Source organism: Eutrema salsugineum, unplaced genomic scaffold, assembly GCF_000478725.1.
Source record: "Eutrema salsugineum unplaced genomic scaffold, Eutsalg1_0 scaffold_14, whole genome shotgun sequence".
In the NCBI taxonomy this organism is placed as follows: domain Eukaryota; kingdom Viridiplantae; phylum Streptophyta; class Magnoliopsida; order Brassicales; family Brassicaceae; genus Eutrema; species Eutrema salsugineum.
Window position 1 is genome coordinate 3,866,416 of NW_006256877.1, and position 14,556 is coordinate 3,880,971.

A 14,556-nucleotide genomic window follows, 5' to 3' on the forward strand; every position below is an offset into this window, starting at 1 on the left:
GTTATATAAAATCAAAATTTAGAAAAAATAACAAAAAGTAAAAAAAACAATAAATAAAATATATATGTCTAATGAAATGTCGTTAATTATAATATTTTTTTTTCCGTTAATTATAATATCTAGATTATGATTTTTGATTTCTTATGTATATACTACTTCAAACATCTTTACCATTTTATTAAAATAGTTTTTGTAAATTTCGAATTCATTTAATTTAAAACTGAAATGAAAAAAACTAATGCTCTTAAAATCATTTATTTACAAAATTACATTTGATAGATATATATAGTCCATGTCTTGCGTGGACAAATTAACTAGTATTTAGATTATATAGATTTACTCTTAAATGAATTGAGATATGATATTAAATAAGGAAATTATATTCTGTAAGTTTAGGCTTATAAATACCTCGTTCTTCTCAATTGCAATGATCAACTAAAATAATAAAAGATACTCTAACAATACTTATCGAGATAGTTTTCTTCCGAACGTGTTTACGAGGTACGACCTTTCGGAACTAGTATTCTGCACAACAAATTTATCTACATATTTTCCTGAAATGAAATTTCACTGAAACAAGGTGAATTCTTATATGTAGGCATGTAGCTTGTTGTTAATTTTTTTTTTTTAGTTATTGTTATGTTCTTGCTATACCGTTAGTTCATATATATTGTTCCAAGAAGTAGTCAAGTAGACGTAGAAAAGTAAAGATAAACAGAAGAGTTTTTTTATGTACTTAGTATTCTATTTAAATACTAATCGTAGAAATTTCTCCTACTATTTGCTTACTTCCTATTTAGTTTTCATCATGTTCGTTTTGTTCATATCTTTTGTTCCTGGAGAAATGTCTCCATATGCTTTTCTTATTTTTTGTTAGGCGGTAAATGAATAAATTTGTGGTTTTTACTTTCAGCAAAATGTTATCCGCTACAACAGAAGCACAAAAAGTCGAAATTTCTCAGAGAATTCAAGAAACAATTTGTGAAGATAGAATTAGTGCGCTACCCGACGATTTGTTAGTACGTATCTTGTTGTTTATTCCGACAAAAGATGTAGCGGCCACCATGATTTTGTCGAAACGATGGCGGATTATCTGGACAATGGTGCCAAGACTTGAGTTCAAAGACATCGAGACAAGTACTAATGGTGAACATGAGATCAGCGTTTGGGGGTTTCTTGAGAAGTTTTTGCGACTCCACAAGGCACCTTCACTAGAAAGCTTGCGTATCCAACTTGGTCAAAATTGTCCTACTGATGTTGATGTTACAAAATGGGTTTCAAACGCAGTCGATGGTAACGTGCGCAAGTTACTGTTTGATCTTAGGTGGTCTGCGAAACCTGTCAGCATGCCAAACAGCCTTTACACTTGTAAAACGCTCATTGAATTGGAACTCTCTAATAAGATTCTCCTGGATGTTCCTTCTTCAGTTTGCCTCCCATCCGTTACAACGCTTTACCTTTGGAAGGTGCTGTATAAAGATGAAGCTTCTTTTGTTAAGCTTCTATCAAGTTGTCCTGTTCTCAAAAATTTGGATGTGATTCGATGTTCAGAAGATGATGACAATGTGAAAAGATGCACTGTGAAAGTGCCTTCTCTCAAGAAGTTCAGCTACTTTAGTAATAGGTCATCATCACTTGGCAATGATGTAGCTGATGATATTGCTGGGTCAGTGGTCTTAGATTGTCCAGCACTAAAGCATCTCTGTCTTTTTGATACTTCAAGAGACTCTTATTGTATCGGGAATATGCCTTACATTGTTGAAGCAAATATTACCATTTTTGGCTCCCCGAATAATAACTTTCTGAGATATCTTTCCGCGGCCACGACTCTATACTTGGAATTGAACCATAGAATGGCAGTAATTTTCGAGCTCCCACTTTTTGTTTTTTTTTTGTTTATTTATTGTGGTAACGTGTTATTAAGTCTATATATGGTGTTGAGTGCATTACAGGTGATGTGTAAACCCGACAACTTCTCTCAGCTTGTAGATCTTCTGATAAGGCCAGATGACACAGACTGGTTGGAACAACTTATGCTTCTGCTAAAAAATAATCCTAAACTTAAAAGTCTTAGGATCAGCTCTGTAAGTAACAACTTATGCACATGCAGTTTTAATGGACTAACACTAAATATAACATGTATATTGTGCTGTTTTTTTTTTTTCAGGATTTCAAAAATGTTCCACAAAAGTGGAACAAACCGGATCATGTTCCCGAATGCTTGGCATCCCATCTTGAATTATTTGAGATATCATATAAAGGAAAAAAGGAAGAACAAGAATTTGTGGCATACATCCTAGCAAACACAAAGTATTTAAAGGAAGCGAAAATCTTCCTAGATAGCAAGAATGGAAACAAGCAAAAGAAGATGCGTGAAGAATTGAATTCTATGTTTAAGGTTTCACCATCATGTCGATTAGTTATTATCAACGAACAGGATAGATTCATGAGTTTCTTTAACACTCCCTGAATAGATTTTTTTTTTTCCTTCTTGAGATTTTGTAGTTGATAATATGTTTTTGTGAAATTTATAATTTCTCTCCCTACACTCTTTTGGACTAAGAGTCTAAGACCCAAGATAATATCAGTTCCTCTTGGACCAATACGGTGGAGTTTGTTTTTGTTTTATTTTCCCTCACGGTGGAATTTATTATGTTGCCTGGTGACAAATAAAATACCGGGTTTTACGACAACTTATGTTTTCTCTGCACTCATCCATAATTTTTTTTTCCATAATTAACTATTTATAGATGCTTACACAACATAAATTTCTTCTTTTTTCTTTTCCACAACATAGTTTCTTCTTTTTTCCCTTTTTAATTTATGAATAAGCATAAGATAATTTTCATACTTTTTTGGTGTTATTTTTGCGTGTCTTTTTTTTTTCTTTATTTTTGCGTATCTTATTTCACATTTTGCTATGCGTAAAGATTATTAATCCATTCGTCACTAATCAGAATGATGACAGTTGCTCGGAACTTTCCAAAATAAAACGAAATTAAAGGAAAATAGCAAAATGGTCGGTAAAGTATAAAGACTTCAAAAAGAAATAAAAAACTATAAAGTAAAGACTTCATTCCATTATCACGAGACCCATAAAACAAAAGTGAGTTTCCTCAATGAGGAAATCTGAGCCGCTGATCGAGGAGGTCAAGTCAACAAAGGCCACACTTAAACGGTTGATATCACATACAAGTTCGAACTCAGTCTATCCTTACATATATGTAAAATAATAATAAGTTTGAATAGTTTCTAGGTTCAACACGGAAAGCATACGTGTTAAGTGAATGAAAAATTTGCCTATACAAAAAAAAAACTTTTTGTATATTAAAATGGTTTGTTATTTTGTTGTAAGTTTACCAACGAATCTAAAAACCGCTCATGGAAGCATTATAGTTTCTTTTTTTTTTGCTATGAATGTTAATATCATAAGCATTAGAATTGAATTGAATTGAATTAGAATGAATTAGACTTTCTATAAAATTCTACTTTTTTTCAATGTTGTATGTCATGGAGTCTTTTAAATTCATGTGTTATTGGATTATATATTTCTAATCATTCTTCTAAATTACTTTAAATTCTAGTGTTATTCAATTGATTGATTTCTTGATTCTATTAAATGTTTGTGTTATTCAATTTTATTACAGCATTTATGATATTGAAATTTGATTAGAATTTAATAGAATTACTTTAAAAAATACAAAGAACCAAATCCGAGCATTTTTGCTGTTATTTTGACAGAATTCAGTAAAATCCCAACTAAAACTTTAAATTACTTTAAAATTAATTAATTTTAAATTTATTTGCATTCTCTTAAATTCTAGTATCCAATACCTCCACCTTATAGTTCTGTAAAAAGGAAAATTCTTTGCTACATTTAACAGAACCATAATGCTTTTCCACAAGGTGCAAGTGTAACACCACTGCATAACAAAACTCTCGTAACAACAAAAATATATCACCAATAATTAGTGGTGGATCTAGAAAAAAAATTAGTTGGAGAAATAATTTTATAAATAAGAAAAAAAATTTAGTTGGAGACAACTTTTTATTTTTTATTACTAAATAAAAATTATTTAAAATAAATATATACGTTATTTAAGAAAAAAAAATAAAAATAGTGGGGGCACATAACCTCATAGGTTGTTCATGTGCCCTCTAGTATTTTTTATTTTTTCTTAAATAGTTTAAGTAAATTTAATTAATTTTTTTAAATTTAATGGTAAAAAAGATAAAGTTACCTCAACAAAAAAAATTTCTATATTTATAAAATTATTCCCCCAACTAAATATTTTTCTATGTCCACCACTGTCTCCGACCCTGCCAGTAACTGCAAAACGAATCGAACTTTGGTGAAATTCACAAACAGTAACAACAAATTATAAGGCTTTTTAAGTTTTAACAGTCCAGATTAAGAGATGAGAGGCTTTTAAAATATGTGACTAGATCTCGTTCGTAGACTACCTTTAAGCAACGGTGTTTTAGGTGACTTAAACTTTATTAGTATGTATATAGCTATTAAAAGACCACCTCCAGTCCACTTAAGAAAAATCAAACTTCCGTCACAAGGAGAAATTTTATTAGGTGTAGGATAATATAATATACAGAAAGACAAGCCTCATTTGCTATAAATAAGAGTCCAAGAGAGTTGACACAAAAAAAGACCCCCACAAACAACACAAAGAACAAAAAGAAAGTAAAGAAAGATCATTGTTAATATAACGATGATGATGATGGGCGATACATTTGGAAGTATAGGCTCAAGCATTGCAAGTTTGTTCTTTGTTTGGGCAACAATTCAACAAATCTTCCCTAACCACTTGAAGATTGCTATCAAAGAGTTTATTTTGTCTTCTTTCCAACAACTCTGTTTTGCTCAAAGAGTTTCAGACCATTTAACAAACTTGTTCTCTCCTTATGTCGAGATTAACTTCCCCGAGAGCGATGAATACCGTTACAACCACGCTTTCTCAGCCATCGAGACCTACCTTGGGTCAAAAGCAACTGAAAAATCCAAACTTCTCAAAGGAAGTCAAGTGAAGGAAAGCAAAGGTTTGGTCTTGAAACGAGACGAGAAGAAAATCAGAGACGAATACAAAGGAGCTAATGTTTGGTGGGAGATTGTGACTCCTACTGAAGGAGAAAGATCTTACAAGCTCACTTTTCACAACCGTGCAAGAAGTCTCATAACCGAATCATACATACAATATGTGCTTGAAGAAGGGAAATCGATTAAAGCCAAGAAAAAGCAGACGAAGCTGTTCACGAATAACCCGAGTTCTCAATGGGTTTTTAGCCAGAATATGTGGAGATTTATTGACTTTGAGCACCCTGCGAGTTTTGAGACTCTAGCCATGGATCCAGAGAAGAAAGAAGAGATCATGAATGATCTCACCGCTTTCAGAAATGGGAAGGACTATTACAAGAAGATAGGGAAAGCTTGGAAGCGAGGTTACTTGTTGTATGGACCACCAGGAACCGGTAAGTCCACCATGATTTCAGCCATGGCTAATTTTCTAAACTATAACATCTATGACCTCGAACTCACGGCTATAAAGAACAACTCGGAGTTGAGGAAACTGCTTACAGCGACATCAAGCAAGTCCATTGTTGTGATTGAAGACATAGATTGCTCTGTAGATCTCACCGGTAACAGAATCAAGAAGGACAGAAACTCGATGGAAAGAAACAGAGGACAAGATAAAGACGAAAACTCGGTTACACTCTCTGGACTTCTCAACTTCATTGATGGTATTTGGTCGGCTTGTGGACAAGAAAGGATTGTTGTGTTCACAACAAACCATTTGGAAAAACTTGACCCTGCTTTGATTAGGAGAGGAAGAATGGATATGCACATTGAGTTGTCTTACTGCACTTACGAAGCGTTCACGATTCTTGCCAAGAATTACCTGGATCTTGATGATCATCCTTTGTTCGGAAAAATCAAGTCTTTGTTGAAAGAGACAGAGATTTCCCCAGCTGATGTAGCAGAGAACTTGATGGCCAGAAACCATCAAGTAGACGTTGAAGGATCCTTGAACAATCTGATCAAAGCTCTGGAGAAAAAGAAGAATAGTCAGATGAGCAAGGATGAGAAGAAAAACAACAAATTCAGAATATTTGGTTGATGTTCTTGCTTAAAACCTTATATTGTTTTTCTTTTACTAGTGATTCCACTAAGTTTGCAATGTTCTATTTTAAATGATATTTACCTTCTCTAAGAAATTATAATTTAAAGGAGAGTAACTGGCTTAAAGCAGAGTGGCAAAGTTTGCATAAAGTGAAAGAGAAGTTTTAACACTTTGAAAATCTCAAAAAATTCCAATATGATGTGAAAATGTGAGAACTACAACAATACATTAAGGCATATTCTGTGACACATGTGCTTCCCAAAAGCCATAGCCTAAAATGTTCAGTATCTTCACTTATACTCTTGACTAAAAGAGAGACACTATCAGATTCTAAATCACATCTAGTCCCAAAAATGAAAGCTTCTTGATTGATATTCTGCAATGTGATTCACTAAGATTTACTTGCATTGTTTTGGTCGGAAATTCTCATTAGATAACAGCCAAGTAACCAGATTCTCAAGCCGTTTAGCTCCTGGACCAGGCCTGATAACATCTGTGTCACCAATAAGAGCACAAGGGTCACTTCCATTTCCTTGGCTTCCAATGCACCAACCACCAGGTGTAACCATCCCAGGACCTCGGTTAAGAAGCTCATCATCGATCTTGTCAAGGACAGGATCTTCTCTTCTGAATTTTCTTGCAAACGGAGCATTGCTATTGACCATTTTATCCATGTCTGCAAGAGTGAGATGGTGTGGATGCTGCTTAGGCGGATTGTCCCACGATATGAAGTGCAGGTCGCTGTTCACTGTTGTGTTTCTGAATTCCTCGGCGTTGCAGAGAACGGTGTGAAAATATCCTTCCGGAGAAGATAGAAAATTCGAGTAGTACATTAAGACCGTGCGAGGTAAATTATCCCAACCCCAAATACAATAGTCGATGAATGGCCGAGATAACGCCATCCATGCAGAGCCTGTTTCCACGACTCACATGTTAGTCAAATGTGAAATCAAAACAATGTTAAAAATCAAATGGCCGACAGATTCTGACAAAAGTCTTCCAAACAATCGAAGACAACACATAACACCAGAATCTTTAAAGATCATGTGCAGAAATTTTCTTAGCACATGTTCTGAAAACGATGAAAGTTATGCATAATGATTCAGTGTAGTTCAAGAGATGGAGCAAACCTAAGAAAGACCGACCGAACTAAAAAGCTATGCAACATAAAGACAATCAATCAAGTCTGCAAAATTACTCAGAGATGAGAATCTTTTTCCTTAGCAATCTAAGCATAATGATTCAGTGTTTCGATCAACTAGAGATGAATCAAATCTTAGCAAATCCAACTCAAACTAAAGAGCTACACAAGACAGAGACGATAAATTAAGTCTAGGACTTGATCAGAGATGATTATAGTCTATCAAACTGGTTTTGGGTTTAGAGGGATCAAGCACCTGTGAAGAGCTTGAATGCTGTTGGGATGCTTCGTCTTTGAGTAACCCAAAAGACGTCAGATTTCTTGTTCAAATACAGTCCAGGATCTATAATTACCGGTTTTGCTCTTTGTGATCTGAAAGAAACCAAATCAAAAACAACTCCAAAACCTGAGTTTTTACTAAAAGAAACAAAAGATATAAGAAAGACAAAAACTTCAAACTTTGTTCTCTTACGCTTTCCATCCAATGTTACTAGTATGATCAATGAAGTTCAAATCCCGCGGCAAATGCGAAAATATATGCAACAAATCTGATACACAAAACACCCAACAAAAAAAAAAATATCAAAACTTGTGATGAAGAATCATAACAAAAAGTTTCGATTTTTTGTGAACATATTTCTCAGAATCTCACCATCTTGAGTCACTAGAGGGTAATCTGATGAGCTGAGATTGATGAACCAATCCCAATCAGCTCCTTCCCTGAGCAAAATCGCCGCCGCGTGAAGCGTATTCGCGACCATCGTAGGTCCACGATACGTCACGAGGTTAGCTTTCTCAATCATATGAACATTGTTGAATCTTCCAAACAGAGACGAGTTTCGGATGTATCCATGGAGATCCTCTCTCTCCTCCGGCGAGGATGCTCGGTCTAGATGAACAACGTACCGGTTATTCGGATGGTAAAGAGCGAGAAGAGTTCGCCGGAGAGATTTCCCGTCCCCGGCGGATCCAGAGATCAAGTAAGCGAATCGCGGCGGAGAAGGGAGTGAAGAGATTGGCTTTGGTTTGATCTTGGACTCGACGAAGGCCGATGATCCAGATCCGGTTAATAAAACGGGTCGGGTAAAAGGGAGGAACCGGACTCCGTTTGGTGAAGTTAGGGTTGTGAGAAACAGTAGGAAGAAAGCGAAGATTGAAGCAATCACGATAGGGAAAAATATCCATTTCCTCTCTGAATGATGATGATTCTGATGATGCCTCACACTCGAGTAATAGCTTCTCAATTTCTTCATCGAATCCAAAGACGCGAAATCGCAAAAGCAAAACCCTTTTAAAGGATTAAGGAAGGTCAATTCAAAGTTGACACATTTTTCACTATCTTCTCGGATTCTGAGGAAACGTTACAAAAGCCCCCATTTTTTATTTAAAAAATGAAAAAAAAAACTTAAACTTTGGCAAGTTGGTGAATCAGAACGGAAATTTTGGCACAGGGTTTGATTTTGTTGAGAATTTTTCTTCTTCTGATCAATGAGGGAGAAGTAACGTTAAGTAGAGAAGAGAGATTCAAAGAACTGAGAAAAAGAGACAAAGACAGAGAGAGAAGGATATATGGAAATAACGAAAACAGTAAGGTTTTTTACTGGTCAAGCGCATTAATATCAGATCAGATCTCTTAATGTGAAAATAAAGAAAAAAACTGGTATCTAGGTGATGGGCCACTTAAAAAGCCCATAAATTTGAAACTTATAAAGTCAACGTAGGACTTTAATGGCTAAAGTATGAACATAGCTACACGAGTAGAGGATGAGTAAAATAAGTAAACAACTAACATAGGGATGTTCATTTAGGCTTGGCCATTTCGGATTAATAATCAAAAATGTGAAATTACCAATAATTTGCATTTCAGGTAGAATCAGATCTTAATGTGAAAATAAAGAAAAAATCTGGAATCTAGGTGATGGGCCACTGAAAAAGCCCATAAATTTGAGACTTATAAACTATAAAGTCAACGTAGGACTTTAATGGTTAAAGTATGAACTTTAATGGTTTTAAAGTATGAACACAGGCACACAGCTACACAAGTAGAGGATGAGTAAATAAGTAAACAAAACCTAGGTATGTTCATTTGGGCATGTCCATTTCCGATTAATAATCAAAAATGTGAAATTACCAATCACTTGCATTTCAGGTAGAATATTAGATTATTTGAAATCATTACCGTAGTTTTTCTTTTGATCGAGTATAGTATGCTTTTGGATAATCGGATATCAACAAATTAAAACCATTAACAACTGTATAAAACTAAAGAAGATGATATTGATAGTTTACTCAAAGATAGGCACAAGAATCATAAGACATGTTTCATCCAGAAAACGGCTTTAGAATGCCTCGTTCTCTCATTCGATTCATGACTCTTGAAGCATCGTTTAGTCTATCTGCTCTCTCATACAAAGCCGCCACAACCAAATGCAACTCCTTGCTATTGACATTAGGATCAGATTCCAATCTCTCAAACAACGATTCAACCATCTCAAAGTCTTTCTTCGACGAGTAAAGACTCAGCATTTGGAAATGAACTTCATCAGGGAAAACACATCCTTCCTCTTGCATCTCTCTGTAAACCGTATCCGCTTTCTCAAACTCTCTTTGTTTCCCGTACGCGTTCAACACTATTGCTATGGCGTTTGAATCAGGAAAGTAACCAGCGCTTCTCATCTTCTCAAACACTTCGATGACATTAACGTACCTCTGGTTTCTCGAGTAAAGACTGATCATACAGCCAAACACAGTTATGTCTTTGACCTCCCCGGATTCAAAAGCTTGCCGGAAAACCCATGTCGCCTCTTCAATCCTTCCTGCTTTAGCAAGAATCGTGATAGCTGTTTCCCTAGGGATGTTATCAGGTTGCTTTAGTTCTTGAAGCAGACGCTTAGCATGACCCATTAGACCAACTCTTTCATAAGCTACAATCATTGTCTGATACAGAACTTGGTCTATTTCCACACCGGACCTCCTCAGCTTCTGAAACAGAGTCGCAGCTCGGTCCAATTTCCCAGCTTTTCCCCATATTGATATAATCGTCGAGTAGGTAATGGCGTTAGGCTCGATTCCTCTGCTCTGCATCTCTTGAACAAGATTCGTGGCCTTTTCGTGCTCCAGAGTTTTCCCGTACATCTTAATCATCGTGTTGTAAGTGACAACGTTCTGCTCAATGTCTTTCCTCTGCATCAACCTGAAAAGATGAATGGCTTCACCAATAAGATCGGCCTCACCGTAAACGCGTAGGATAGTGTTGTAGCTAACAACATTTGGCTCGATATCCATTTTCCTCATACTCCAAAACAACCTATCAGCTTCTTTCACCATGTCAAGCTGACCATAAACATCGATCATCACATTGCAAGTCGTGAGATCCAACGGGCAATTCACCTCTTTCATCTCTGCAAAAACCGATAAAGCTTCCAAGAACTTCTGGTTCTCGACGTAAACACTCAAAAGAGTTGAGTAACTAACTGTGTTTGGTTCCACACCAGCTTCCTTCATCTCTTTTATCAGCAAACGCGCCTCTCTGAACAATTTAGCCTTTCCATAGACATTGATCATCGAGTTATACGCGACGAGATCAGGAGTAATACCGGATTTCTTCAACCTCGAGAAAATCGAGATAGCCTTTGAGTAATCACAGAGCCTCCTAGAGAGCTCGATGAGGTTGCTGTACAGAACAAGATCACCTGAAACACGGTCTTGCTCCATCTTCTGAAGCCAAGACAAAGCCGAATCGAACATACCTTCTTTACCAAACGAAGTAATTAGCGTCGAATAAGTATACCTATCAGGCGCAAGAGCTCTCTGACGCATTTCGTCGAACAGTCCGTGTGCGATATCGAATTGCTTAGCTCTTAGCACGTTTCGAAGCACGACGTTGTAGGCGAAAACAGAAGGTGTGTACTTGGCTTCCTCGTGAACCCAATCGAGCAACGCAAGTGATCTCTGCCAGTCTTTTTCCCGGGAGAGAAGCGAAACCATGAACCGTATAGACAATTGTCTGTCTTTGTAAGAAGAAAGCAGAGAAAAAAGCTCTTGTTCGTTCTGGGTCTGGTGAATCGAAGCTAGAAGGTCGTCCATGTCGACTTTGTGATCGAGAAAGGAAGATCTTTGGTACCTCCGATGTTTCCTCAACAATGTTGAGTTCTCCGGTTGTTTTCTCCATACGTTTTTATTGGTTTGTGTGTAATGTGAAGATAAAGAGGAAGAAGAAGATGAAGAAGCAGAGACTGTGAAGATGAGAATATTGCGTTGTTTTGATTCAGGAATGGTGAAGAAGGGTATGGAGGTGTAAATATGAGGTCTGGTTAAGGGTAAAAATGGAAGAGAAGAAGATGAAGAAGATGAAGCAACGTCTATAATATACATCTTCATAAAATATTTCACAAGTCTTTCGAAAAAAGCAACATTATCTTATAAGAAAAGAATCTCAAACATACCGAGGTCACGTTTATGGTAAGATGTTAACGACGTCGTATGGTGTTTAATAAAGGCAAATGTTTTGTGAGAAGATCAGCCTTAGAATAAGGGCAAATCTTCCTTTCTCGATCACAAAACAGTTTCTCTTTGTAACCCCATGATAAAAACTGGTGTTTCGATCTCCCTTTGTAAGCCATGTTGTTCTGCTTTTTAACCTCCAGAATTCCTCTTCTTGATGATAAGCTTGATTCAAGTCTTTTTTCATACTCTAAATTTCCTCAATCGGAACAGTATGATCACGAATAGTCTGATCTATACGATTTCGAAGCATCTCAATCAGCAGAATTGGTTCTGTTATTCCTTTTCCACCGAGCCATTGCTTTTCGACACTGAGATAACTTGCTTGTAACACTCTCAGATTCAGACCTGCACCACGTAGACCGAACTGTATTAACAAAATCTTCCGAGTAGCACAACCGTTTATCATATCTGAAATGACCTCTTTTAATTGATGGCTCGTATTGAATTGATACAATAAGAGGTCGATGATCATGAAGAATCCTTGAGAGAAAGGAGGCGCAGAGTTGTGAAAGGGTTTTCTTATTGTATTTACTGAAGAATAGCGTACAATATATACTTAAGGAAGAGAACCTAATTGCCATAACTATAGAGTATATATGATTGACTAAATGAAAGGAAAGATAATATCAAGAAGATCCGCAATATCCTCCCTCAAGTTGGAGCATGCGCATTGTAAATGCCCAACTTGCGTAGAAACAAATGAACCTCCTTCTTTCCTAACGCCTTGGTGAGAATGTCTGCTAGTTGTTCGTGTGTCTTGACATGTGTTGTTGCAATGATTCCAGCCAATATTGCATCTCTGATATAGTGACAATCGACTTCGATATGTTTCGTTCTTTCATGTTGCACCGGATTTACACTGAGAGCTATCGCTGATTTGCTGTCTGAATACACTTGGATTGGCTCATCATGTTTGACCCCAAAATCAAGAAGTAACCGTCTGAGCCAAATCAATTCTTGCGTCAAAAACGCCATTGCTCGATACTCGGATGAGAGACTAACAGTTGGTTGCTTCCTTGTTTTCCATGATATTGGTGTGCTACCAAGCTGTACAAAATACCCTGTTAGCGATCTGCGAGTAAACGGACACGCTGCCCAATCAGAATCACACCAACCATACAACTTTAGATCCGACAATTTAGTAAGCAGAATTCCTTGGCCTGGGTTGGATTTCAAATATCTAACAACTCTGTAACGCAGCATCCCAGTGATCACGCCGTGGATTTTTCATGAACTGTGCAAGAGTATGGACTGAATAAGAGAGTTCTGGTCTTGTAACAGCCAAATATATCAACCTTCCCACTATCCGTCGATAAATTTATTTTCAAGCAATGGAGACTTGGAGAGTGAGAGTTTGTGATTCTGCTCCATTGGAAACGTAGACGGCTTTGCACCAAGAAGCCCCATTTCGGATATGATATCCAACACATACTTTCTTTGTGATAAATAGAAACCATCAGCATTCCTAGCAACTTCTATGCCTAGGAAATATTTGAGCAATCCCAAATCTTTCATGTGAAAACACGATGAAAGATAAGTCTTGAAATTTTCAAGATCAACCAAACTGCTTCCAGATACTATCAAATCATCAACATAGACTAAGACATGTAGAACTTTGCTGTGTCTGTTGTAGCTAAAAAGAGAGTAATCTGACCTTGATTGAGTGAAACCGTATGTCACTAAAGCTGTCGAGAGCTTTGCAAACCAGCATCTTGGAGCTTGCTTTAATCCATATAAAGATTTATGTAAGCGACATACTTTCTTCGGATCATCAGAATGAAATCCTTTAGGTAGTTTCATGTATACTTCTTCACTTAAATCCCCATGTAGAAAGGCATTATGTACATCCATTTGATGGACATGACAATTTTTAGCTGCTGCAACCCCAAAAAATAATCTCACCGTGCTCATTTTAGCAACCGGAGCAAAAGTTTCGTCATAGTGGACGCCTTCCTTTTGACGATTTCCTAAAGCTACTAGTCGCGCCTTATATCTTTCCACTGACCCATCAGATTTGTACTTTATCTTGTACACCCACTTGTTACCAATTGCTCTTTTTCCTGGTGGAAGATCAACAATCGAGAATGTCTTATTCTCTTGGAGTGAACCAATCTCTTTAGACATAGCTTCACGCCACAATTTGTCAATAACCGCTTCATTATATGACGATGGTTCCACTCCTGCAGTCACAGCTGCTAAAAATGCTTTGTGAGATGATGAGAAACGATGACAATCGATATAGTGTTCAATAGGGTATAAAGAGGTTGAATCTGCAGATACCGAAGCTGGAGCTACCGAGACAGTATTTGTAACAAACTCTTTAAGCTTTCCTGGTTTCTTTTTCTGGCGAAGTCCTCTGCCTAAATTTTCTGGTGCTGGAGCAATTGGTGTTGTAGCAAGTACCGACTGTGAATCACGGGGAGAAGTTTCCGATGTCGAAGCCTGATTTTCAATAGAAGACGATGAAATTGTTGTGGAAACATGTGTTGGAGCAACAACATCTGGACTTATCTCTCTTGTAAGTGGGCCAGGTTTCACATTTAGCCCATTATCCTCTATGATTTCAATTAAGACTGGGTTGTCGATCAATTGTTGGGTTGTGGAGCCCACGTTGCTTTCATCTTTCTCCTTTATCGCTGTAGCGTAAGGAAATTCCGTTTCTGCAAATTTCACATCTCTGGAAACTAAAAATTTTTCCCCTTCTAAATCAAACAATCGCCATCCTTTTTGGCCATGGGGATAGCCCACAAATATGCATCTCTGCGTTCTCGTGTTGAA

At 36.8% G+C, this 14,556-nt stretch overlaps 4 protein-coding genes across 4 annotated transcripts; 2 read left to right on the plus strand and 2 right to left on the minus strand.

Moving 5' to 3' along the window:
• Positions 1-453: 453 nt before the first annotated feature.
• On the plus strand, positions 454-2,470 carry LOC18022483 (putative FBD-associated F-box protein At1g05080). The gene is made up of 4 exons (XM_006405500.2): positions 454-501; positions 914-1,859; positions 1,953-2,084; positions 2,168-2,470. Exons 2-4 carry the CDS (start codon positions 918-920, stop codon positions 2,468-2,470), a joined length of 1,377 nt encoding a protein of 458 aa, XP_006405563.2. The 5' UTR covers positions 454-501; positions 914-917.
• A 2,202-nt stretch (positions 2,471-4,672) lies between these two features.
• On the plus strand, positions 4,673-6,138 carry LOC18022484 (AAA-ATPase At5g40000). The gene has a single exon (XM_006405501.2). It carries the CDS (start codon positions 4,725-4,727, stop codon positions 6,126-6,128), a length of 1,404 nt encoding a protein of 467 aa, XP_006405564.1. The 5' UTR covers positions 4,673-4,724; the 3' UTR covers positions 6,129-6,138.
• Positions 6,139-6,324: 186 nt separating this feature from the next.
• Positions 6,325-8,834, minus strand: LOC18022485 (beta-glucuronosyltransferase GlcAT14A). The gene is made up of 4 exons (XM_006405502.2): positions 7,925-8,834; positions 7,745-7,820; positions 7,529-7,644; positions 6,325-7,044 (listed from the first exon to the last, which is right to left on the minus strand). Exons 1-4 carry the CDS (start codon positions 8,523-8,525, stop codon positions 6,530-6,532), a joined length of 1,308 nt encoding a protein of 435 aa, XP_006405565.1. The 5' UTR covers positions 8,526-8,834; the 3' UTR covers positions 6,325-6,529.
• Positions 8,835-9,520: 686 nt separating this feature from the next.
• On the minus strand, positions 9,521-11,860 carry LOC18022486 (pentatricopeptide repeat-containing protein At5g39980, chloroplastic). The gene has a single exon (XM_006405503.2). It carries the CDS (start codon positions 11,650-11,652, stop codon positions 9,595-9,597), a length of 2,058 nt encoding a protein of 685 aa, XP_006405566.2. The 5' UTR covers positions 11,653-11,860; the 3' UTR covers positions 9,521-9,594.
• Positions 11,861-14,556: the final 2,696 nt, after the last annotated feature.